Raw genomic sequence first — 27,458 nt, 5'->3', positions numbered from 1 at the left:
TGAAATATGCAACTAACATCCATGATATCAGGTCAGTGGGTAATCTCCAGAACCCTACCTTGGATTTTCTTCTTTCCTGATTCTGAGCTGCCAGCCGCCTCTGTATGTTAGAAACAAAGTAAAACAAACAAACAGACAGTAAACCAACACAGGAGAGAGAGGGGGAGAGAGAGAGAGAGAGAGAGGTGTTGTCACTAGAGTCCAGAAATCAAGAGTAACAATAAGATATTATAAGCACTGGGGGAGGGTTCCCCTTCCCTCTCTCCCCCAAACTTTTGACCTCTTAACTTTTAGCTCCTTCTCCTTACAGCAGCTATGGGGGGAGGGGCGTCAGGGAAGCTGACCTTGAAGGCTTTTGGCCATTATGTGGTTATCTGCCTTTGTTCACTGGTATATAAAAAGAGCAAACACTTTTGTAGTTTGGGTCAAAGAAAAATCAATACAGGCTATTTGCAAGTACAGTTTGTTTTCCCTCTACCAACACTCTTGCTCTCATAAATCATGGTGTATTTAATCATATCACCTTTTCAGTACAGTCAATCACACCCAATACCCCCCACCCGCCCTTTTCTAGGGTTTTCTCTATCTCTGTCTCGCTTCCTCTCTCTCTGGCTGTGAATTCTAGGGCTTAAGTTTGTTTGCTAATATGAATTGAAACTTTGCCTGCCCTCAGAGGTCCACAGAGCTCAGGTCTTTGATTTTTCTTTGTCTATCATAAACTGGGACTTCAGCTTTCCCTGGAATAGCAAATCCATTTTTAAAACTCAGCTAGCCTAAAGCGGCCTCAGGAAGAAATCCTTCACAAGCTCCTTGAGATGGCCTGGAAATCACTCTGGAGATGCTGTGCACAAATTCAGTCATTAAACACGATCTCTGGTTATTTTTTTCATTTCAAAGGGCATTTTAGAGCACCTTTTGGTCAGAAAAAAAAGTAATAAATAATTAGGAAAGGAGAGGAGTAGCTTTATGGATTTCCTATTCATTTACTAGTCAAACTCTCAAATGAAAAAAAAAAAAAGAAAACCTTCAAAGTATTCTGCTTATGAAAGAGAGGAACTGAGCACAGTGGTGCGAGTTGGGCAGACAGAAAGGGTTTCCAAGCTCACCTGCAGTTCCAGTTTCTCCTCTTCATCCAGACTCTCAGATTTCACAATGCCGTTCTCCGGGGTGGCAGACTCCTGTTCAGTCCCGCCCTCCTCCACTGCTGCCTGATTCAGGTCTCCTGGCTCAGACATTCTCCCAGACGCAAGTTAAAATAACAAGGTGTGATGCCCTGCGAGGTTAAGAAGTCAGAACCTAAAGTCAGTGCACGGTGAAGCACTTCCTATCATTCTTGCGGTATTTCATTTCTCCCTTTGTGTTCAAATTCACACAAGCAACTCTGGCATCTCTGCCAATTTTACAGGAAAGGCGAGTAAGGAAAGCACGATCAAATCCAGTACCCAAGGCAAACGCATGAGGCAGATTCAGTCGCCCTATCCACACCCCCTCCTCACCCAAACACACGCACTGGCGAATACACCTTGCCATTGAAATGGATCAACAAATCTTAAACGGAGACACAGAACTCCCACACATCTACCAGTCCCTATGCCCCAGTACAAAGGAGAAGAAAGAGAAAAAGAGAGTATTGCTCCATCTCTTGAAGAGATGACCCTCAGCTGCTGAGGCCAGAGCGGGTATTGGTGTTCTGCAGTATGTCTAAGATGATTCAAAAATGATTTGCAAGTTTCAACCCACCGACATGCCTTCCTAAGGCATAAGGAATACCGCATACTCTGCAAGTAGGGGCAAAAATCAATTTAAGAGCTAATAATTCAATGTAAATATAAGATCTAAATTTGGCAATAAACCTTTCAGGGCCAACATTTTCAGGCTTCAAATTGACAGCTACATTATTAAAAGCAAGAGTGCTTTCCCGAGCGCCTTGCAGTTGCCAGTGTTAGACCCCGTGGAAGCAAGTCTCTGGCAGGCAGTTTTAATGACGCTATATCCACTGAACCCCACTACTCCAGACCCACAGTACACTACTACCCAGACGCTGGAAATGGCTTTTCAAAGTTAAAGCCTGTTATTTTTTTTTTTCTCCCTGCCTCCATACAACCCCTGACACTTCCCCTTCTGATATGCTGTCAAATGAGGTTCATGAATAATTTAGCATTTACTTCCTCCTCAGTTTTTTTTTAAGATGTGAGGGAAAAAAAGGAGAGAAAGGAAAGAAATATGGAAGGAAAGAAGGAAGGAAGGAAGGAAGGAAGGAAGGAAGGAAGGAAGGAAGGAAAAAGAGAAAAAGAAAAAGAAAAACAATGTGACCTAGAAAGTCAGTTCTTCCACAGAAGTTCCCAAACAATGACTGTCCTCTTTCCAGTCATTACAATGGTAATGATTATTGGACAAATCAGGGATAGGTTTCCTTGGGAGTGTTTAATTACCATTTACTAATTCAGTAACTTTATTTCCAACTGGATATGGGAAACATGAGAAAAAATCTAAACCATGGCGATTTCTGTTGCAAATTTGCTAAGATCTACCGTGACAGAACAGATGGTATCTAATGATATCTTTAAAAAATGCAGGCTTACTTGGCAAAGGATTATGGGAATGTAAAAGGAAGAGTTTTCTAAAGGATGGTGGTTTGAGTCTGTAAGTTATTGGTGAGGACTGCTTTTAAGTTTGGGGAGATCTGAGGACATCCCATCCAGTGTATTCAGATAGATTCCTCATATTTCAGTGACACTGGAGGGGTTCTGTGTGTAGTTAACAACGGTTCTGTTTCTCCACAGCAAACAGCTTGTTTCTCAAGGTATTGGGAAGGGGGAGGAGGAGATGGACGTCTGTTGCCCTAACTCTGTCTTCAAAGCATTTCCATATAAAAGCAGATTGTGACTAGATTTAAAATGGAATGAACAAATTGAGCTCTAATTTTATAAACTGTGAGCCAATTGAGTCCCTGCTCTAGATCCTGTCTGTTTTGGTTACACTGAATGACCTCTTCTCTGCCAACAGGCACATTTATATGATAACAAAATACAGATGAGATGACAGCAGGACAACAAGGCCTTTACCTTTCGTGCAGAATTCCTGCTGTAGGTCTTGGCAACTTACTAGCGGCTTCTGTCGTTCTACACCGGGAAAATCCACACAAGTGATCAGAGACAACTGGAGTCCCATGTCCCCATTAACAGTTCGGAATGCCCATCTCCATGCGATTCCCTTACACAGTTTGACACATCGTCAACCTGAAAAAAGATGAAAAGTCAATAATAATAATTGCAATAGTCATGGCAGGGTGAAGGACCAAATAAATAAGACCAGATTTCTAACACTAATGACCAGCTTCCAGCAAATCACGTTCACAGCTTGATCCAGCCCCACCTGTCTTGGGCTGCCTGCTTCTTCTCTAATGAAGGCTACAGCCCGGCTGTTCAAGTCAGAGCGGCACCCACGCAGGGAGCTAAAATTAACAATTGCATTATGCACCGAAGATTACTCACTTCAATTTTAACCTTTTTTAGTGAAATCTCGCACTTTATATTAAAAAAAAAAAAAAAACAAGCCTGTGTGTTTGCCTCAATGAGAATCCAGATCACCTATGAGCTAAAATCTTGCCTCCTTTTTTAACCAAAGCTTTTGTTTTAATTATAAGTTAATATAATATACTTTATTGCTATTTCTGAGACTCCTTTCTTTAGGAAAGCTATCCTAATGAAGTGTATTTTAAGATTTCGATTTAACGGGCATTATCTATAAAAGTGAAAAAAAAAAAAGAAAAAAGAAAACTTTCACAATGGCATGGCTGAGAGAGCTCTTTCCTCCCTGCTTACAGTATGGAAAGATGAACTCCTAATATTGTTGTCGGGCAGTGAACACAGTCTCCCCCTTCCTCTCCCTCCCCATCAGGATTGCCACCACCAGCTGGGCATTCTGCTTGACAGCATAGAAAGACTGTCAGAGGGATTCAACAGATTTGCAAACTTTGAGCCCGTTGAAAACAATCCACGCTATAATGTGCACTTTCTTTTTCTCACAACTCCTACAGGAGCAGCGGCAAAGATAGCTTGAATGCAAACACAGAGACGGATTCCTAATAATATTTGCCAAAACCAAGCGGTATCTCTCCCTTCTGCTGCAACCCTGGGGCACACCTGCTAAATCCAACAGCATGCACACCTCTTCCATCACACATCCATCTTTGCAAACACTAAATGCATCTCAGTTATTTTGTCTGTAGTTGAAAAACACTCCCTGCCTCCCCGTTGCTGCCCCCCTCCCAAGTTTAAATGAGCACAGCCGGTTCCTCACCGGATTTTGCTGTGGCTATATTAACAACATATTGGATTACAACACCATTTGTTGTGCAAGAGAGAAACAACTGTTGAAAATGCGATCACTAATACAGTCAATAATTTCTAGCTTTGTTGTTGCGTTATCAGAATGGCCAATTTGGCTTTACAGTATGTTTCTTTGGTTGTTAGACATTATATAGCTATGAGAGATAAGCAAACATGCATTGAGGACAAAAATGGATCGCTAATCAACAGTCATTTTAATTTTTCAATTTTGCCCAGTTTCACCATGGCTACTATGACTAACACTCAATATTAAATAGAAGTCAACATGTCTTAAAATTAAGATCTATTTAAGTAACCAGCCCATTATCTAATATGTCTCAGAATAGGCACCAGTGATGGATGGAATTACCACATGCTTTTTGGATTCTGTTTTCCTTTTCCCAAAGAAAATGAAGTTATCAACGATCACCTCAATCTTTTTGTCTTCTTTTCTCTGATCCTCATATTTGTACAGTGGCATTTAATCCAGCAGGTGAATGGCAATGCTGTTTTCAAATCTAAGCCTTAGATGCATTATTCCAGCCCCAGTAGGTGGATGCAAGATATAATTCTTTCCATGAAGAAAAAGGAAGAACAAACTGATATTCACGTAACCAACTCAAAGCGTGAACAGCCTGGATACATGTGTGTGCGTAATTACCAGGACACGTTTTGAAATAGCACTGAGCTCTAAAGTCAGCGAGGTATTATTCTTGCATGCCTGAATCATAAAGTCATCATCTACCGAGATAAAAGGGAATATGGGCATATGGGAATGAGCAGAGAGGAACATATGGATCACAAATATTTTTGTAACTGATTAAAATTGTTCTCTTTGCGAAGAAAGCAGTGCCAGGAAATCAACTCTACTCCAGCTTTCTGTTCGCCAAACTACCCGACTCTTCCACTGCTATTTAATCTTAATCTGTTCAAATTTTTTCCATTTTCACAAAAAAGCAAAACTATTTTTAACAAATACCTTTTATCCAACATTTGATTAATGGGGATGCTGGCCAACTTTCAATTGTTGGAGTGGGAGGGGTGGAGGGAACAAAAGGAGACCCCATGCAAACGCACAAAATAGAAGTTACTGTAGTTCTTTCGGTGGGAACAATATTGCAACCGTAATTTAAGGGAGAGTATTTAGCAAAGGCAGTCAATTGCTTGCCAAACAAGCTATGAGAAATTGATCAACAGTGCTGTCAACTGTTTTCGATGAGGAAAATGAGTAAAATCACTACCACTTCTCATTACATTTAGGTTGTTTCTTCTCGAGCTTACTTTAGAGTTGAAAATAGTAGCAATCATGGGATCACGGGGATGAGAAAGCCAGGGCAAGGGGAGAAAGGCGCAACTGCTCGGCTGTCACGTGGAGAAAGCTCAGGATTAGATTCAAATTCCAGAGTGATTTAGTTCTCAGGGGATATCCAAAATGGGAAATTAAAGTTGAAATCTATTAGCAAGTTGGGAAGTTCACTTTCTTAGTCACTTTCCTCATAATCCTTTTAGTAAAAATGAACACAGGATGACTAATCTTATCCCAAATCAATATAGGTAATGTAGGATGAAATGACACAATCAACAAACATTTATCTGAACAATTGAAATGTTTCTCCCCTAATGTATTGCTCTTTCTTTTTTTTTAAACTGGTCAAAGTTCTGCAACTGTATGCCACTTGCAAATTGTGGGGATATTACTGATTTGTCAATTGGCTGTGTGAGGTTTTGGAAAACTGTGACACCTGAGAAACTAAAGGCACATCCTATTCTCAAAACAGTTATTCTGTTAATGCTTAAAAATATTCTGAGTATGTAAAATTAAGTTTAAAGAGTAAAAAAACCGTAATTGGAATATGACCCTTTCAGAAATGAGATCAACCATGGGATAACCAGAGTGTACAGACTAACATCTTCAGCAAGTTTAAAACTTCCTGGGATGACAAAACATCAATAACAAATTTTCACATAAGTTTAATTTCCCAAAGAAAATTTTCTTCTTCAATACAAGAAATGGTCAACCAGGAGCTCTACCCTCTAACTAAACTCTTTGGTCAACCCAACACACAGGCATTCTGTAAGATTCTTGAGTTACCCGAGCAAATGCCAAAATAACTAGACAACTGTTGTGGAAGAAGAACCTAGGGGGATATTTAAGAAAAGGAATTTTCATACTAGGGCTTTAGGGGTAGAAATATCTTACATAAATATTCTTATTTGAGTTTTAAGAGCTAGGCAGCTTATAAACATGTAGTAGATCGTATGTAGAATATTACTTTTTCTTCTTTAACCAGTATAGTAAACTAGACACAAACATAACTTAGATCAACATTTAGCAGAATCCCAGTAATGGAAATAAGGGATGTCACAGCTTTGGACATAAAAACAGCCCCCACAATAATCACAAGTGCCTTTAAAACAAGAGCGGTCTGGTCTCAGTAAAAACAGCCAACGACAAAAAGCCAACGTTTCCATTCTTTGTTCTTACAACAAGTCTTATGGAACTTCTACTATGTACAAGGATGGTCTACCTTATGACATGGTATTCAAATCAGCTAATACAATGTCAACAAAACACTTTTTTCTAAAAATACAAAATAAAAGTTGAATACTTCTAATGGATCCCTGTGAGAAATTTTAAAGATGGATTAAGTAATTTTATCTTCACCATCCACTTTGTGATTATTCATGAAGTGGAAAAGAAAGATGACGTTTGCTTTTATAATTCTTAAATGTTTTCCCAGTGTATCTCAAAGGTAGGAAACATAAACTTGGGAAAGGCGTCTAATGCACTGGATCCCAGAACAAGTTATTTGGATATCCCCATAGCATGAACTAAGTGATGAAAGTAATGACATGAAATGTGGCTGGGGTTGATAGAAGATCTTCATTTGAGTTCTAAAAAAACAGGTTACATCACTTGGAATTTTTAGCTTAGACAAGAGAAGACTTAGAAAGGACATCATAGCTATTTTCAAATGCTTAAAGAATATTCAAAGAAAGAGAAATTAGCCTTGGTCTTGCTCCAAAATTTAGAACTAGGGAAAAAGAAAAAAAAAAAAAAAGACCCTACCTTTTTAAACATAGAACTACCATATGACCCAGTACTTCAACTCCTAGATGTTTATCCAAAAGGGGATTGAAAGCAGGGACTCAAACAGATATTTGTACAACGGTGTTCACGGCAAAATTATTCGTAATGGCCAAAAGGTTGAAAACAACCCAAGTGTCTGTCAACAGATGAATGGGTAAACAGAATGCACTACACAGGTGTAATAGGATGTTACTCAGCCTTAGAAAGGAACAGAATCCAGATACATGCTACAACATGGATGAACTATGAAAATATTATGAGCCACAACAAATACTGTATGATTCTACTTATATGAAGTACCTAGAATAGGCCAGCCCATAGAAACAGAGAGTAGATGTCTCCATGGTTGGAGGTAAAGAGGAAAGGAGTTGTTATTTAATTGGTACAGACGTTTCATTGGAGATGATGAAAAAGTTATGGGTATAGATGTGGTTATGGTTATGCAACACTGTGAATGTATTTAATGCCACTGAATTGAACATTTAGGAAAGGCTAAAATGATAAATATCATATTATGTATATTATGTATAAAAAAGAACCTACAAAAACTTTTTCTCCCTGAAAATGATATAAATCACAAGGAAACAAATAAACCCACATACAAAGAGATCAAAGGCAAAAATGATAGTACAAGAGGAGGAACTGTCATTCTACTTTACAAATTTCCTCTGATGTATCGATAACACATACATGTAAAGGCAAGTTCTGTGGAAATAACCTGCCCAGGTTTGTACTGGACTCAGATAGATATCTAATGAATGGGACCATCATCTTAGCAGTCTTGTCTTTGGCAAGATAAGCTTTGCTATTCAATTTATTTTATCCAATGCGGACATTTCAAGAAGAAAGAGGTTAGGATGTGTTATTCAGAGAACCTTCCACTACACCTCTACCAGAATCAATGTGTGTGTGGTCAATGTGTTCTCCCCCACACAAAGTAACAGACACCATTTCTAACTGAAAAAAACAAAAACAAAAACAAAAAAACAATTCTGGGCACATTCTTAGCACAATGCAAACATGGGGCTGTCAATAATCTGGAGGAGAGGGCTGGATTTAACAGAGCAGCTGGTCAGTAGGAGCTTGTCATGTCACCGACTCATTTTTTTTGCATATTTTTTATTGCCGAAAAGGAGAATTTTCTGACCAAAATCAATGCCACAGAGAACAGGGCTAATAGCCCTGCTGCCATAATTGAAAATAATCCAAGACTTTGAGAAAGCACTGAGGATGATATGGGTTTGACTGCGTGACCCCCGGGACTGGGACTACTCTTGGAAATTATAAAAAGTCTCAACTTTTAAGACCCATACTGGCTACTCACCACCTTCATGTCCTATCTCATCTTAGAGTCTAAGAAAGGTTAATCCATTTACGAAGTAGTATCATCTACCTCCAGCCAGGTACGATCTTAGAGAAAAAAAAAAATGTGCAAGTACCCAGAGACCCGGGGCACTGCAAAGACCCTTGACATCAGCCAATCTAGCTGACATTACTTCAGTAACCTGGGCAAGATCCACAAACATATAGTGACAGAGTGGGGTCAAAACATTGTCATTCTGATTGGGGATCAGAGCTCTTTTTAATACCCTGTGTACCGCTAGTGATGACTCTCTTAGAAATCTAGACCAGGCTCACCTAATCTATGCAATTAATTTCCAGGATAGTGTAAGAAAGACCAACACATTGTTTTTCACTAGACCACTATCTTCCCCCCTCTCATAGGAACCATTAAATACCACCCAGAAACTGCACAAATGTATCGTCTGATGATGTATGTGTTTCTTCTCTAATTTTATTTCTCATATCATAAAGATATATGTGGTTTTCTAGACACTTTTCTCAGTCTTTCTCTTTTAAAATCCTAAAAGCTCAGAAACCATAATTGTCAGAATCACCTAAAGTTATCTGATAGCTATCTGCCCAATTTCCTCCTTCTACTTGTAGAACTCACAGTATCCATCTTTCCAGAAGCCATATAGGAAATCACATGCCTGCAGGATTCCCAGATAAAGTGTGCCCAGGGTTTGCAGGAAGGCATTAAACATTTTTAATGTGGAACAATTAATTAGAATTCACACTGGTGCCAGAACACATGTAACCTTTAGAAATGAATGTCTCCCTGATCTTCAGGCAAAGAAATCAGGATCTCAGAGTTGGGGGATTTGCCTTGTAATTCCAAGTATAACTAAAAAAATTTTTTTGTGAACTTAAATAACACTGCTGGGATCTTGTTGATAATGATATCATAACTTTGCCAAAACAAAAATGTTCCTAAATAATTAGATCTTCCAGGAATCCCACTGAGTTACACACTCACCCTAAATATTTCTCTCAATATCACTGCACTGTAATCTACAACAGGCAACACTATTTCAGGGATTGGGGGGTGACCAACAGAAATGGTACTTTTGCTTGGGTGTTATTAATCACACAGGCACTCAAATTTCCATATCCTAAATTCAGTTCAGTTCAATACAGTATTCAAAAATGTCCTCTTTTGGAGGATCTTTATGCTAAGAAAATAACCCATTATCTATTGTCAGTTATTTGTATTGGAGACACCTTGTAATGGAGCAAGGATTTGTCACAAAACACATATTTTCAACTCTGGCTTAAAAGATTCAAAATTAAAAAATTCATCATGAAGAGAACAGGCACTTCAGAAAAAGGGAGGAGAGAAATATTAATTTTATTCAGCACATCTGACATGAACTCTTCTCCTTCATTCCTACAAGAAGTGAAAGAAGCATCTGTCACTTCAAAAACAATGAAACTCAACAAATGTGACGCAGTGATAGGTGGCAGAGTGGGAGCTAAATGTTTGAGTTATTAAAACCTTTCTTGCAGAAGAGAAGAAAGGAAGAGACATGTAGATAAAATGCATAAAAGCAAAGATAAATTGTTAAATTGTTACTCTGTTGGATGTTTGAAATGACCATAAAATTCATGTTTTTCCCAAATGTAAATTAGGAAAAATAAGAGGTTTTCATCCCGATGATATCTTTATTTTTCCTTATGTCAGTATTTGTGATGTAGTATTTGGTGCCATAGATTATGAATATTTCACGCCTAATGTTGCCTTTTTCAGAATTATCATTAGCTAACACCATTACCAAACCTAATCAAAAGAATTAACATAGGAGTTTAAATTACCTGCCCATGACCTCAGCTCTGCCTCCCCGGCGCCCCCAGCCCACAACAGAAGAATGAAAAGGTTTTCCAAGGGAGAAAAGAAATCAAAGCGTGCTTCCCCAAAATAAAACGCAAAAATGTCCTGAGGGTCTTAAGGGTCTCTGACTGCAGGGGGAGTGCTCTACTCCCAAAAGGGAGGGAGAGACGCAGGACGGAGAGATGTAGCAGAAACGGATGTATGCTGCCATCCCAAGTACAGTGTGGGGAATTTCAGGAGACACGGGCACGAAGGGAATTTCTGCTTATGGGGGGTAGCTCTCTGGGCTTCGACTGTGCGTTAGCATACTGACAGCAAGCTCTTTCAACAGGAGTCAACAACCACACCAACAAATGCTTTTCTTGAGTGTTTACTTTGACATGGATAATTTTGGACTGTTTTCCATAGCTTATGACATTTCATCCTCCTATCAACCGCACCATTCATTGCTAGCCTATAGGGGGAAAGACAGCAAGCTGCCTACTTGTCCTGTCTCTTAAGTGTGAAGTCAGCTGGTTGTTGACTCCTTCAATCACTGAATCCCCCAGGTCTTTGAAATGCAAACAAGTCATTCCTTAACAAGTCCCCATATTTGAATCAAGTCCTAAAAATCACTCTCCCTCCACACTTCCCTAAGTTGCACAGGGGTGGAGATTTCTGTCTGTCTCAGTTTATCTCTGTACTGACTTCAGTTCTGAGAAGAATGCCTGGCAAGGGTGTAGCAGGGCTTGTTGACTCGGTGAAGGAAAGAAGCTCCACCTCTGTGTGCATTCTAATCAGTGATGGCTGGGTGACTTTTCTGGGTTTCTGCTTTCTCCACCTAAAAGCCAAGGCATCTAATCACTCAGAGACCAACTAATCCATGTGGTAAGGGTTATGGGAAAACCCCCAATGGCCACTGAAAGGTAAAAGGGCAAAACCATGACATGTTTCTGAATGTATGGGTCTCAAGACGGCTCTGATAGTGGCCCTTTCCATCGGAGAGAGAGTGGGAGCTTATTTATGGAATATCTACTGCGTGGAACATTCCATGACCTTCTGGATAGGATGCTAGAGAAAGGAAAGACGTGGTGCTGGCCCTGAAGGAGCTACAATTCTAACTAGAGAATTCAACAGATGAGGAGCTTTAAAAGCAAAACCACCCAGAGGACTAAAGCATATGACACAAACAACATACAGCACTGCTAACCCGAGACTTAAGTTTTTCTCAAAGTCTTCTGTTCTCAAAGGATAATTTTGACCGCAATCTTAAGGGAACTAGTAGATACAATGAACAGAAAATGGACAATGGAAAGACATTTTTACTAAAGATAAAAGGAAAATGTTGGCCCCCTGAACAGAAAACACACATACAGGCAAGTTTCTTCAGACTATTGGTAGTTTCTGAGTTTTCTTGAGAAAAGTGATGGCATCAACGAAATGCATGACTTGTCATAATTCAACTGGCCTCGCTCACATTTCCAGGCTAAAGGGGATAATAGAAGTAGTGCCTTTCATTTCCTCCGCATCTACTCCTTTCACTGATTACACAGCTTCCTTGAGTGCTCCCTCTATGGAGCCCTCACCCACGTGTCACCCCCCCTCTCAGATGGCAGTGGGACACACTCCAAGTGCAGTGCTGTTCACACCACAAAGAGGAAGGTGATCTCTCTCCATTGCATGTGCCAGCTTCTTGAATGCGAAAGCCTTGTATTTTTCGTGCTTGTTTTTCCCTTCTCTACACCACCGAACACAGTGCTACACAAAATGATGTAGGGACAGCCCTGCAAACACAGTCATGGAAACGAAAAAGCCACCGTGCAGAGATCAACACGTCTACTAGAGAAGAATATAAGCGTTCGATAAGTAAGTCCTGCTATCCTCAGACTTCCTGTAAGAAGATGCAACTGAAAGGCTGAATAAATGGATGCCTTTGACATTGGCATGTTTTTGCTTCCGGTGGGTAGCAGCGTTGTGTCGGAGTTTTTCCTCCCCACAATTACAAATCTCGAAAGACTATTTCAAAGGTAAATGTAGGAGAGTAACAGCAAAACCACCACAGGACGTGTGTGCGTTCAGGATCTCAAGCACTGAAGGAAAGGTGGTAAAGGGCTTCAGATGGTGCCTCCCTTCCTGGAAGACAGGCTAGCAGTCAGCAAGTGGGAGGAGCTACTTATCTACAGAGAGAGGGCTCCCAGAGGCTCAGGTAGAACAAATGCAGAGGAAACGAAGGCCAATATGCAAAACAATGTCTCCACGCTTTTATTTCTAAGCCACCAAGAGTCTGGCTTGATTTTGATCCTGCTGTAAATATAAGCATTCTGGAGAAATGTGGCAGATGACTAACGTGGCCACTGGAGGGTAATGCCCTGGACAGAGGGCTGGTGGATCTCATACTGTTGATGGTGCTTAACATGCCGCAGATGCACGATCCCCACCAGTTTGCTTAAAGGAGAAATGGGTATTTTCCTGGGAGGGAAACGTTTTCAGGAACTCTTCCAGCCCAGAGTCTGTGTTTTTGCAGCGCCCAGGGCTCAGCCAGGAGACATATGAATTGGTGTGCACCTGCTTGTGTTGGGCAGCCCTCCAGCTCCAGGGCCATCCTTGGCAGTGCTGATTGGACCCCAGATGCTACACTTGGAAAGTAACCTAAAGAGAGCATGTGGTTGGTCATCTGAAGGAGAGGGGCTGCAGTTCAAAGTTGGCCTGCCTGAGACCACTCAGTGTCAAAACTGCAATCACATGACTGCTCCCTTCCTCAAAAGGCCAGCCAGACAGGATGACGTCTCCCTCTTCTCCCTGTCCCAACCTCACGTAAAGTTTTTATTATTTTTTTAACAAAATGTTTTCGCTTAAAGGGACAGTTAAAAGTTTAAAGAGTTAGTCGCATTCAAGATGACAAGCATTTGCAGGTGAAGGCCTTCTCCTTTGATGGACTCTCCTACCTTGGGTGTTCCCTGTAAAACCTTCTGACAAGACCCTTCCACCCTGAGAAACCCACATCAAGGGACATGGGTTTTTTGCATCTTTAAATTCTCTATATTTTTAAATACCTAATACATTTTGATAATCTTATAAATATACGAGCTGGCATAAGCTCTGTAAGGTATTACAGCCTGCTAGAGTTAGCCGTTGATGAAGAAAGAGAAAAAGCAGGTTCTGAAACCATTCTATGTGAAAGAAATGATTAATGCAAGTCAAGAGACACATGAACAGTCTCAACATAAAGTGTTGAGAGGTATCAGCCTATGGTCCCAGGGCTGAAGTTTCCTGTGACTCTTGAAGGAAAAGGGTCCAGCTGTTTGCAGGAATTCCCAAGGCTTCCTGATGGCGAGGTTGAAGACCGGGGCTCATTTTATTCATGGATTCTATAATGCCTAAGCTAAGGGTCTGGAAGGGGTTATCTGCTTTATACACGTATGATGTCATTAAAATGAAATAGTCTTGAAGCTTACTTGCTTTCTAGGCACTTCGGTAGAAGAAAACTGCTAGGGGCCCAATGCAAACTGACATTTCTATAAGGCATAAGGCTGTCCCATCCACTTCAATGTCTCTGATACGCAAACTTGCGCTTAAAAATCAAATGGATGTAGCATCCCTACAACAAAGTAGGGCAGCCTGATCCCTGGAATGAGGTTGGAAATTGGTATTGCACCAAAGAATGAAAACATACGTGAATGCAGTTGTTATAAGTTTGCAAGAATGTACATCCAGGCTACAGATTGGAAATGCCAGGCTGAAATTGTCTGGGAAAGAATCGAATTTGTGATCTGATATATCACAGAAATAAAAGATCTGCCAATCGTATGTAATATGCAATACTCAGCTTTTGAGCTGCAGCTTATTTGTGATACCTTCAAGATTTTAAACATAAATAAAAAAAGAAGTCAGTCATTGTATTCATAATACATCGCAAGACGTGCTCAGAAGTAGAATCTGTTTTTGCTGGATATGGTCTCCTTAATAAAAAGTCCAAGCCCTATAAAAGGCCTCAACGTGGGGAAAAACTATACAGTGAGGAAAAAAATATCATAACCTTTCTTTACTCATAATGGTAAATTAGAAAGAAAAGGGGAGGAGGCAGGGATGGAGAGAAGGGAAGAAGGCAGGCAGGCTGGCCCAACTGTCAGAAACAACACGCGAAATCTGTGAAAGTGGCACATGGACTATTTGGAGGAATTCATGACGAGGCCTGCAAAACAAATTAATTTTTACAAATCGATTTAAAACTAGAAAGACAAAAAGAGCCAATCACCCATTATTACTGACATTTAAACAGAGACAGGATTGGTCATTAGATAAATAATATGTTAGGGATAGCATTGCCCTGTATTTGCTAAAGCTTGGTATGTAGGAAAATGTGCTCTGCACTTCAAATGATTACGTATTTTCACTGGAAAAAAAAAAAAAGAAGATATAAGGAAAGTAAAGAACATAATGGGATCCTGTTACCTTTCAAAAATAATCTATATGATGACAAGAAAAGTAATTTGAATGTATAAGTGCCAATGAATTCTAAGCATATTAACATGAATGACTAGCCTCACAAGGTTTACATACTAAGTAAGGATGAAAGTCTATGTATCTATCTATCATCTATCTATCGTCTATTGAGAGAGGGAGGGAGGGAGGGATGACATCTCATCTATTGAGAGAAGGAGGGAGAGAGACAGAATACATGTGTGCTTGTGCATATATAATTTGTACAATCCCAGGTCTTTGAAATGATCCTCTGAGGTCTAAAATATTCTTATAACCTGGCAGGTTCCATTTCAACTCTGGAAATACTGATTCTTTGTTGGAAATTCTGTGGCCTGACTACTCCTATGAGGCTTGCCCACATATGCCAATTTCAGGTCAGGCCCAATTATTCCAATTCTCATAAACCCCAGCACGATCAAGGGGAGAGTAACTCATGAGCAGAACATGTAGGCTATTCCCTCTGCTGGTAATCCACTGTGCTCATCAAGATGCCAAACTTAAGGTGATTCTGCAAACCTCAAAAAAGTGCTGCCTATCTAGATATTCCCTGCATGCTGTAGGATTTATACATGAATTCAATGAGCCACATTTTGGAAGAGTTTTGTCCTTAAGAGAGTGCTCTTGTTGTAATTAAAACATACCTCATCACCTGGCCTTCTCTGGGCACAACCTGGTTGAATGGCCTGGGCTTTGTTGCCAATTATGTGTCCTGGTATCATTATTAAAAACTGGTTAGAAAATTTAGGAAGCTTTCTTTTAAAAAGTGTTATGATGCAGCATTTTCACATATTTTATTTTTTCAAAAGTTGTATAAACAAATCAGGAGTAAATTTATTCTGTTGTTTTTTCTTTTCTCCTTAAAACATTACAACTGAATTATTTGGGCAGGTCTCTTAGTGAATTTTGAAAGATAACTGCAGGCTTTTCTTGAAATAAATACTGGAGCAAAAGTTTCTTTTCTGACTGACAATAATAAGTTACTGATATTATATTCACCATGGTCTATTTAAAGTGTACCCTCTAATCTTCTTAATACAAACTCTTTCTAAACACACACACACATACACATCTGGGATATATGTATATATAAGATGCAATAAATACAATATTTCTTAGAAGTAATATATACAGATTTCCCCCAAAAGGTTTGTGACCCCCATTTTTTTCTATCCTTATTTTAGTAGGGATATACTCCCACAAAAAAGAATACTTCTGTATTTAGGACGATCCCTCCCCCGACAATGAATAAAAACAAAGTCAGAGGTGATACAGGGATGTTCTAGTCACCATTCCTGGGACACAACTGCTATAAACCCAGCATGTAAAGATCTGCCTTTTTAAGATCAGTGTCTATTCAAGGATCTTTATGGTGTGCAAATGCCTGCCCCCATCCTAGCTTCCAGAGTGCATTATTTCGGAGAGCTAATAAATCGATACCATTCAAAATTTCATTGCAAGTTAAGATATTGTGCCCTCTAACTTCCCATTTCAGACTAGATTGTATTTCCCTTTAATTGACTGTAAGAATCCTACAGTGCTTCTCCCCTCTCGTTTTCTTTTAATGCAGCATCTCTCCCACATGCATTAAGAAGTAAGCCAAGCTACAGATGGAGCCCAGCTTTCAACAAACACTGCAAAAAAGACTTGCTTCTGGGGCACCTGGGTGGCTCAGTCTGTTAAGTGTCTGCCTTCGGCTCAGGTCATGCTCACAGGACCCTGGGATTGAGTCCTGCATCGGGCTCTCTGCTCAGCGGGGAGCCTGCCTCTCCCTTGCCCTCGCCCTGTGCCTGCCGTTCTGCCTACTTGTGATCTCTCTCTCTCTGTCAAATAAATAAATAAAATCTTAAAAAAAAAAAAAAGACTTGCTTCTTTAGGCAATATCCATGAGCTACTTATCTCTCTTTTACCAAAATTCTTAAAAAAAAACAGGGACTATCCTTATTTTTCTTGTACCGAAGCACCTGGCATTCAGTAATGGTTTGATGAAGCACTCATTTAATAAATTAATACATAATTTTAACAAGTCATGAGATTACGGTGCCTTGTCATAATGCAAAACTGTGGAGGTCTCCTTTTCAAATTAGCAATTATTTCCCAATTATCATTATCATTGCCATAAATCACATTGGTAAATAAAACTACTTTTACTGTGATATAATTTAAGATTTTATATAAAAATAAAGATAAATGCTAATATGAACAGAGCCAATCTGAAACAATTCCAATACTCTGCCGACATTACTTTGATTAAAAATTATAGTATAAATGGATTAACCCTTAAATATCTCATTTTGGAGTGGAGGAAACTGGTCATAGAGACATGAAATACCCTAGCCAAGATTTTACTCTAGGAAAGGGTGGGGCTAGAGTTCAAATCCTGACAGAAAGGTCCCAAAACTTCAACTTCAACCACAACACTTTGAGATGAGCGAGGACAACAGGCACCACATACCAGACGAGGCACCCCAAAGTGATGCCAGGGGTGATTCATGGGATGGAGGGTGTGTGCATCCTTACACCTTTCTAAATGTTCTCAAGTGAAACTATTTTACTCTTATATTCAAAAAAGTAAACATAAAGATTGAGAAGGAACCAAAAAATAATAAGTGAATTCAAATTGACTATTTGCATTGTTAATTGCACAGTGAAACATGTTTGTGGTTGCAACGTAATTACCCATTTAGTCAGAAAACATAGAAGTAAAGACAATGCAGAGAATTGTTAATGAAATCGAAAGTATAGAATAATTACTCTAATCCAATGCACAATAAAAGGAACTAAGTCTATGAAAACATGTTTTAAACGGATGTCAAAGATAAAACTAAAGAAAAACACCCTACACACAAACCAATGTAATAAAAATTTAAAATCTACTTTAAAAATGCCAAAGGAATCTCAAGACTAGTTATATAAACATTGTGATATAAATTATCACAAAATATGTTTTGTGCTTGGAATAAATATCAAAATCAATACAACTCAATTGCATTAAACAACCAAGTCAATAACAATTGCAAGTCAGACTGGCCTCAAATTTCTTAAGAATTCAAGGATATTTTTATACAGATCCACTGACTTGAATTGTGTTCTAAATGGACTTCCTTCTACAAGAAATCAACCAAAAAGTATCAAGGAAATCTAACAGTATGTGGAGAGACCCTATAACTTCACTAAAAGAAATGTGATTCCCTTCTACTTTGTCGATTTGGATTCAGAGAAAGGTACGTGGGTGACATCTGCAATCCTTTGTAGCTTTCTCCTTGTATACTATCTATTAAACCCTTTTACTGGGCAGTCCCCACATAGGTTTGTCACTTTTGAACAACTCCTGCCTGCAGCCACTGTTCTTTGAGGAGTGAGGCTGGAGCTAACGTCTGAAAATTTGGAGAAAGACCAGTTGAGTCCTTATACCGTGAGCAATGATCTGGATTTTTTTTTTTTAAGATTTTATTTATTTTTTGACAGAGAGAGAGACAGCGAGAAAGGGAACACAAGCAGGCGGAATGGGAGAGGGAGAAGCAGGTTTCCCGCCGAGCAGAGAGCCCGATGCGGGGCTCGATCCCAAGACCCCGGGATCATGACCTGAGCAGACGCTTAACAACTGAGCCACCCAGACGCCCCTGATCTGGGGAATTTTAACATCATGACAACACACGTCATCATGTTTTCCCTTCAAAACCATAACGAACAGAATGAATTGAATATCTTTTCATTTAATCTCTATACTCTTAGTAAGTACCTGGGTAGGAACAAGGAGAACAGAGACAACTAGAATATAACCCCACTCTTTAGGAGGACCTGGACTTGAGGGTTGGGAATTGTATTAATTGTTTACAAAATCAGGTGGAGTTCATTAAGTGACTCTTCAAAAACAGGGGTGCTTCTAAATAGGAGGATAATGTCATGAACTCATGCGATGTTTACCCAGAGAGTTTTTTTCTGGTTTCTCAAATAAGGAAATAATGAATCCTGAATGTTTGATATGATCTCTTAACCTCCAAATGGGTGTGTTTATGTTACATAAAACAACTCTATGGTAAGCCATTTTAAAAGACCTACCAACTATTGCTTTGTAGAAATAGATACATAGATGTGTGTGCATATCTAAGTACAGTTTTGGATCTGTAGTTTCTTTAGAGTGTCCATGTATAGCATTTTGCTCAGAACTTTTCAGTTACTTTAACTTCTTTACTTCCCCCAAAAACAAGCTCTCATCATCTGATCTGGGAGATTACCTTTAATTAACATATTAAACAAACAAACAAAAAGCTTAGGTCAAGAGCAATGATGATGTCCAAAATCACGTGTCTATCTATGTAAAGACCACACAACAACTAGGACTCGGTTCTAGTGATGCTCCTGGTGCATTATCCTTCCCAAGCTGCATATGTAGAAAGACATAAATATAAACCAAAACATGCTTATATTAAACACATACATTCTGACTTAGGAAGGTACCCTCAACTTTATCTTTTAAAATAATTCCTTAAAGATCTGCAAATCCACTGACCTCAAAAGAGTGAAAGTCTTGCTTTCCTCACCAATCTAAAATTTTTCATGTAATGTGAATGTCAGAGAATTGTCCCCTAAATTAGCCCCCCACACACACATACACAGCAGGTGGGTTAAGCCACTCAGAATGTGCAAGTGACACTTCTCTCAGGCCCCTCCCCGAATGCCAGATCAGGCCGTGTTGCAGCCCGGGTTGGTTCCTGCTCAGAGAACAGAGTAGCAGCTGCTGGGAGCTGGCTGCAGCTCAAGTCTCAGCTGTATTCTTGGCCCCCTGCCTCCTCCAAGCACTTACTAGGGGCGCGTGACCAAGGAAACAGCTGAGCCCCCACCTCCAAGAGGAAATGCAACAGCCGCAGCCCCCACCACCACCTGCTCTGGGGCCAAACAACCACCACGTTCCTGCTGGCTCTTGCAGGGGTAAGATGGACTGCTGAATCACTCCTGAGCACTCCAGAGCTGAGCTGCTCTGCTCAGGACAGGCGAGCAAAGGCATGGTCTGACAGGCTGAGGCATCAGCCTGAACACTTTGGCAGGCCGCCTGGGGACCCGAACTTGCAAGGGTATCAGATATGGCTCGGATGTTCAAATCACAGGGCCCTCATTGGATCCCAGACATTGCCTTGGGTATTCTCTGTAGATTTTCCCTGAGAGACCCATTTCCTAAACAAGAATTTTTATTTTGATTTTGAAAAATCAAAAATAGTGGGTTGAAAAATTGCTGAGAGCACAGGAGGCTGGCAAGTCATTTCCAAGTTCACCGATTTCCAGGAGTCCTCTCAACACAACATAATTATGAAAATGAAACAAATGCATTAAATGTCCTGCCCCTTCCTTGGCCTGTGACTCACGGTGTGGCCCTCTTGGGTGCCTTGGAACACAGACGCAGGACAGTGAAGGTCCGTGGGGATAGGTATGCCGCTTCCCAGAACCAAAGCTCTGACAACTTCAACTGCACTCACGTCAGCACTATTAAGAGACATCCATGACTTCAAACATTGTGAAATCTCACCCTTGTCTGAGGACACGCCTGTCCGGATCTGTCTCAGAGCAACACGGGAGGTTACGCTTTATGCTATTAAAAATTCTTCTGGAGAAGGACAAAATATTGACACTCTGTGATGTGCAGTCGTGGTCTCTCATTCGATTACTTCTGCTTGTCGTATGTTTTGAAATCTTCCATAATAAAAAGCTTGAAGTGTAACAGTTTCTTCGAGATTCAATAATCTTTGGGTACAAATATATGCCCCCCAAAGTGGGCTTCAGTCCAGATGAGAGAGATTCTGATTTCTGGGAGCTGTTCTTTCCAGGGAGAATATGAGAGGTTTGAAGACCTATTACAGACTGTGTCTGCTTTGAAAAACTGACCCATGTCTAGTTAAGGTTTTTCTCCCTGGGAGTGATGTGAGACAATTTTTCTTCAACCCTGGTTTATGCTTTGAAACACACCAGCTCTAGGGCATCCTGGTGTTAATTTTTTCCCTTTCTGGTCAACCTCAGGGGTGGACACAGATCCCTCTTTAAGGAAGGACCTCTTGGGGGATTATTTCAGCTATAGAGAACTGAGTAGCCCGATGCCACAACTTTTTTCTAGGATAATTTATATCCAATAATTGATGAGGTCAGATTGTAAGGCCTGGCTATCTCAACCCTTGTAAGACAACCTGAAGGTCATTCTAGCCGGAGAACATCCCATAGAGTTGGTCAGATCTGTTCTCATCCTTTGGCCTGAACGGTGGCTTGCCTTCTCCCTCCCTGCCCCTCCATGGCATTGGTCCCAAGAACTCTTCGTAGTAAACAACCCGCACACCAAACTCCATCTCAAGAGTCAGCCTCCCAGTAGCCTACCTGGGACACCTCAGAACATCCCTTTGGAAAGTGGAAATCACACTGTGGCCATAATAGAATCCAGCTTCAGAATCACTGGTTGGCTTAAAGCCCTTGTTAGCTTCTCCAGCTCCTGACACTTCACTGCTGCTAATTCAAATCTTTCAATATTTATAAAGGTATTAAAACATGTACATACAATTTGCGTTTGTATGCTGAACCATAATTCCGAGTTACCGCTTCTTACGTGACCACATATTTATTTCTAGTCAATTAAAGAAATATATGACTCCCCCCAAAGTTATGAATTCTCACTTATACATGAAATATGATCCCATATTTTATCTCCAAATCTCAGAGGCCACTACTAGGTTCCATAATCCTCCAACCTCAAATCTAACATATGTCTACTTGTTGGCACCTCCAAAAGTTACCATCCTAAATGTAATTCCAAAACCACCAACAGGTCACATGATGCTGATACACAGTAGACATGAAAGATATCATGATAACATAGGAGTTAATGCTTATAAAATGTTAAGCAGTTTATATAAATTATTTCATTTGCTTCCCCACTATCACTAATAATTAGCTGTCTCTGTTTCTACTCTACAGATGGGATAACTGAAACTCAGTTGGACCAAGAAACTTGCCCAAGATTATACAAATTAAAAGACACTGACCTACCCTCACTTTAACCCCAGGAGATATTTATTATTGTTGTCTATCTAAAGTACTCTTTTAGGGAATAGGCAGGACATAATAGGGTCAGTTAAACTGACTAGGCTGATTTTTAAAATTTTAGAGCCAGCTCTAAGAAATCTGTAAGTGTTCTGACTTCTCTGTGCTACTCCATGCAGAGCATGAGCATTAGCAGTTCCCAAATTCTAATAACAGAGCAGCCTGAACAATTATAAAAGCAGCTAACATTTGCATTGTGTTCCTAGATGTTGAGCTGTATTCTATGAACTTTACCAGTAAGGACTCACAGAGTCCCTTTATCGCTGTCCATCTTTATGTCTCATCATTTACCACTTCTCTTTCTGGATAGGCATCGGGGAGGTGAAGTTTTAACAGCATGAATCATTATTCTCATGAGCACAGCTCAATAACTGATTTTCATACTATGACAATGAATCAATAGAGAATATTAAATTGTATTGGGTATTTGATGTTTTACAAGGCTGAGAAGATTTGTATTTAAATTGGTCAAAGTGAAACATGTCGTCTCTTGGAGGACCCAGCTCTCATTGTGCAGACAATCCATGTGTGGGGGATTGTGTGTGTAATCAGGCCTGTTTATATAACAGAGTCAATAAACAATTATTTACTCTGCTCCTACTAGGTGCATGGCTTTCTGCTAGGAATTGAGAGCGGTACAATGATTTTTACGGTCCAGCGTCTGCTTTGAAGAAATTTATAGTGTGCTGAATATGAAGACTTACTCAACTCAGCTTTTCAAACACTTATCTTCTCTTTTTTTCCATTAAGCATGCTAAACAGTGAATTCCAAACGATTCCTTTCAAGTGTTTCACTAATTTTCAAGGGGAAAAGTTAGATTAGACTAATTCATGATTTGAAGAAAACTCCTTTTCTTCCAATAGGATGAAGACAGTGGTGTCCTATAAGTAAGCAAGGAAATATTTGCTCAAAGTCCTCAGTCAAGAATTATGAATTGTCCTTTTGGGTCTGAGAATGACTCATCAAGAAGTGAACTTTAGGACTATAGTCTCTCATTATCTTAATCTGTTGTTACACGCACTGAAGAGATATGAGCAACCACCCTCTTTCCCTCCCAAGTATGGCTCTCTTTTTCCAGACCTTTCTCCAGGGATGGGATGCAGAAATTGAAAAGGAGGGCACAAGCTACAGCCAGGGGCAAGGATGGTTTAAGGGGCAAAGGAGCAAGGTTGAAACGGGGATGTGCATTTGGGACAAGTATGCAAGGAGAGGGGCTAGCAGAGTTTTGACTGCTCACATCTGGAAAGATCAAACCAGAATAAGAAACTGAAGTCAAGAATAAGCACAGACATGGGACAGCCAGTGATCCTCTAGTGGCTAGGCCCACCCTTTATAGATGTCATTTTGCTCATTGCTCAGTGTGTGAACAGACCTGCCCCCTGGGCCCCGTTGGAGAAGCTGAAAAGAACAATTCAAATGTAAACATTTAAAAGAATTTTCAGTAATTTAGGAACAATTATGATTCTTTATGAAACGATCTTTTGCATGGAACCAGGTCAAAAAGAGAAAAAAAGTCAAGGTCTGTAACCTGGGAATCCCTGAGAAGGATGCCAGGAAGGCTTGTCGGGGCTAGAGCATCGATCAGGCCCTTGGCAGCGTGTCTCATGCTCTCCCTGTGCCAGCAGATGGTGCAATGCACACCTGCGACACTTGCCACAAAACAGCACTCTGAAGTTTTTATTACGAGAATTTACATGAATCTTTACAAATCCGGGGGCCAGTGTACCCACGTGTCTCTTGATTTAGCTGCTGCTGACCAGTAGAGTGTTTTTGGTAGAAAACAGGAAGCCCCTCCACCAGCTGGGGACACAGCCCAACCCCTCCATCCTCCAAAGGTTTCCTTCTTTGGAGAAACTCATTTTTACAACACATGAGGGATTACGACCCCAAACCTATATATTAATCAACAAGAAGAGATTAAGAAGTCACATCCTCCCTTATCAAAACCCTACCTCCCACTGCCACTGCCCGTGGTCTAGTCTTCCTCTGTGTGCACACGGAGCTCCATCAGGGCAAACACCTCCGTTTCAGTGCTCATCACACAGGGTCCTAAATTTGTCGGAAGCTCAGGCTATATGCTCCCCAAGGACAGGGACTATGCCTTGCTTACTTCTGGGTCCCTTGGAACCACCGAGGTATCTGGAATATAACAGGAAATTAGCAAATGTTTCTCAAAAATCAATGTCTTCTGTGAATGTCTTCTAATCATCTGAACCAGGAGACATGGATTAATTTTGCAATTGTTTAAAATATTAACTGCTAGGGGCGCCTGGGTGGCTCAGTCGTTAAGTGTCTGCCTTCGGCTCAGGTCATGATCCCAGGGTCCTGGGATCGAGCCCCACATCAGGCTCCCCACTCTGCGGGAAGCCTGCTTCTCCCTCTCCCACTCCCCCTGCTTGTGTTCCCTCTCTCGTTGTGCCTCTCTCTGTCAAATAAATACAATTTTAAAATAAATAAATAAAATAAAATAATAACTGCTGATAGTATATCAATAGTATCATAAAACATTTAAGGCATATGCCTTGGAAAAAAACTGACCTTGTGTGCTATGGCTTTATGAAAAACACAACTCAGATCGTAGACATTTTCTAGAAATACACTGGTCACCTTATTCAAGATGTCCACCCCTTCTGGGAAAACTGGACATAGTTTAATAATGACTCACACTCATGATTTCTGAAATACTTTATCTGATTCATTTATAAGTATTTATTGAGTGACCAGATTATTACTATCTTCAAGGGGTGCTAATTGGCATTTATTTATTTACTCAGTAGATCGATATATTAAGATTACGCATAACTGAAGATCAGAAAGACACAGTAATGACAGATGCATTCCTTTCTACGGATTCTGGGACAGAAGATAGAATCGTAAGTGAATTTAGGGATTCCTGGGTGGCTCAGTCAGTTAAGTGCCTTCGGCTCAGGTCATGATCCCAGTGTCCTGGGATCGAGTCCCACATCGGGCTCCTTGCTCAGCAGGGAGCCTGCTTCTCCCTCTGCCTGCTGCTCCCCCTGCTTGTGCTCTCTCTCTCTGACAAATAAATAAATAAATAAAAATCTTTAAAAATAAAAAAAAAGAATCATAATTGAATTGACATGTAGACTAATGTTTTTCAGACTTTAGGTTATGACCTGTGAGGAAATCATGAAGTCAAATCATTGCTTTAACTTCAATTTTTAAAATGAAATAAACAGAACACAGAACGGAGTGGAATGAAATGAACTAGACTAGAGTAGGTAAGAATTAGAGAACATTATTGCCCTTGGTAAGGCTAGGATTTCTTTTGTAAAACTTTATTTCACACACACACATGTGTATGTTCCATGCACACGTACCTATGTTGGTGTGCTGGGAGTTCATGTAAAAGTATTTTTAAAAATAAGTCTGTCAGAAAAATTGCTGGAAGAGATCACAAATGTTTTCATAACTGAAGAATAATTTGAAATGTATATGTAACTCATGTCTTGATTACCAAAGTCAGCAAGAGAAAATACTGGCTGGGACAGGGTTCCCGCTGTGAAATCCAAACATTATTTGTGAGATGCAAAGACCTTATCATTTAAATGTGAGGATTGATGCCTCTGATGAAGATAGAGCATCTTCGTTAAAACAAACAAATGATTATCTTGGACAACAGTGTAAACAAGTCCCTAATTCATGAAGCTGCTAATTGCTCTTCCCAGCTGCAGAAGATTGGCCTGTACCCCATGTCTCACCACGCATAAGTGTGCGTAACATTTGTACACTCACTCTTAAAATTCAGCCTCACACAAGTCCAGCCACCAGGCCTGGGGGTCAATGAGGGTCAGTTCAGGAAACATCTGTCTATAAGAGAGCTAGTTAAGGCATCAAGAGCTTCGTTTTATAGCCATAGATTTCCCTCTACGGTTGTGATGGGATTAAACTCGTATTTAAATTATTTTATTTCCTCACAGGACTTACTGGTGTGTCACCAGGAGAAGAAGGGCTTTGGAAGCAGATTTTGTAGCCAAAGGAAACTGATCCTTCCTATCACTTTTTTTAAAAGTGAATCACAAAATTGGTATCCGAATAATGGTAATCACAAATTCCCCTAATTGTTCATATTTAACTCACTTAAACACAGTTGCATTAACTCTTACTATAAAAAATGATAGCTACCATGTTTTTGTATATTATATTATGTGCCAAATGTTGCAAGGAACACTTCACCCATAGTGCTTTTATCCTCACTGCCACTAATCTCATTCACACATATTTAAGGAAGGGAGTGAGGGAGACAGGGAAGGAAGAAACCTGAAGTTTCAGAAAAGATGAGTCCCTGCCCAAGGTCAAATGACACTGATATTATTCAAATTAAGTCTCAAATACCCATCCCTGTCCACTGCCTCCCCTCATGTTGTTCGATCTATGCATTTGGTATGAGTTCACCGAGAAGTGAATGCAATGTCCACATATTCAATCATGGGTACTTATTCAAGAAAGATGCCAAACCACATAATAACTACATCTTTTATCATAACAAGTATCACTTCTGCTATCCCTAGCCAGAAACATGCAATTATTTTTTATTAGTAAAGTTGACTTGGCTATCCCACTGAAACACAAGAAAAAGCATACTCAGTACTTGATTCTTTTACTAATCTTAAAACTGAGAAGTAAATGAGCTACAGAAGACTCTGATACTATAAACTGGATACGTGGCCAGAATGTTATCCTGTCTGGAGAAGGGCTGGTTCTAAGGTTCATGAGATCTCATCTTGACCACCATGCTAGGATTCAGATTTGGAGATTTCTTTGAGGAATGTGCCAGACGCTAAGGTGGTGCAGCCTCAATCCACAGCTATCCTCTGGGACTGAGCTGAACCCAGTCACCTAGGATCCCACGGCATCCTGATGAACTGGGTTCAAACTAGAATCTGCACATCCTGCCCAGTTGGTGCAAGGAGGTCAATTCTGTACAAGAGTTTATGAATGGTCACATGTAAACTGAAATGTGCCATTGACAAAAATATCAGTCTGCCCTAAAAGGAAAAAATACAGCAAAAGAAAACATCACAAAAACCACAGTGTTGGATAGCTGTGAAGTGCTTGGACTCTGAAGCTGGGCTTCCAGGGTGGAAGCTTGCTTCTTCTACTAACTGAGCAAGTTACTAAGGGTCTCCATGCCTCAGTTTCCTTATCTGAAAATGGAAATAGGAAGAGCCCCCGTCTCATAGATGACTGTGAGTATTAAACAAGTGAATTTGTATAAAGCACTCAGAAAAGTACCTCACACATAGTTAGCATTATAGATGTATTAGCAACTGACTATCTCTTACTGGGACAAGCACATGCATC

At 40.1% G+C, this 27,458-nt stretch overlaps 1 protein-coding gene across 25 annotated transcripts in view; it reads right to left on the bottom strand.

Moving 5' to 3' along the window:
* ARPP21 (cAMP regulated phosphoprotein 21) overlaps positions 1-27,458 on the bottom strand; it is a 154,644-nt gene that overhangs the window by 109,534 nt on the left and 17,652 nt on the right. For 20 of the 25 annotated variants that reach the window (XM_031024148.2, XM_081824054.1, XM_031024145.2 and 17 more), the window contains exons 2-4: positions 3,066-3,239; positions 1,107-1,273; positions 59-100 (exon numbers count right to left, since the gene is read on the bottom strand). In XM_031024148.2, the coding sequence (XP_030880008.2) occupies positions 59-100; positions 1,107-1,235 (171 nt within the window). In that variant the 5' untranslated portion in view covers positions 1,236-1,273; positions 3,066-3,239. Of the gene's footprint in view, positions 1-58; positions 101-1,106; positions 1,274-3,065; positions 3,240-3,324; positions 3,460-4,761; positions 4,977-27,458 lie in introns of those variants that run through there. The other 5 variants (XM_031024147.2, XM_031024146.2, XM_031024143.2 and 2 more) reach the window with 5 other exon arrangements.

Source organism: Leptonychotes weddellii, chromosome 1 (genome assembly GCF_054177405.1).
Source record: "Leptonychotes weddellii isolate Sample4059 chromosome 1, ASM5417740v2, whole genome shotgun sequence".
Lineage (NCBI taxonomy): Eukaryota > Metazoa > Chordata > Mammalia > Carnivora > Phocidae > Leptonychotes > Leptonychotes weddellii.
This window is presented reverse-complemented; position numbering and strand designations above follow the sequence as displayed.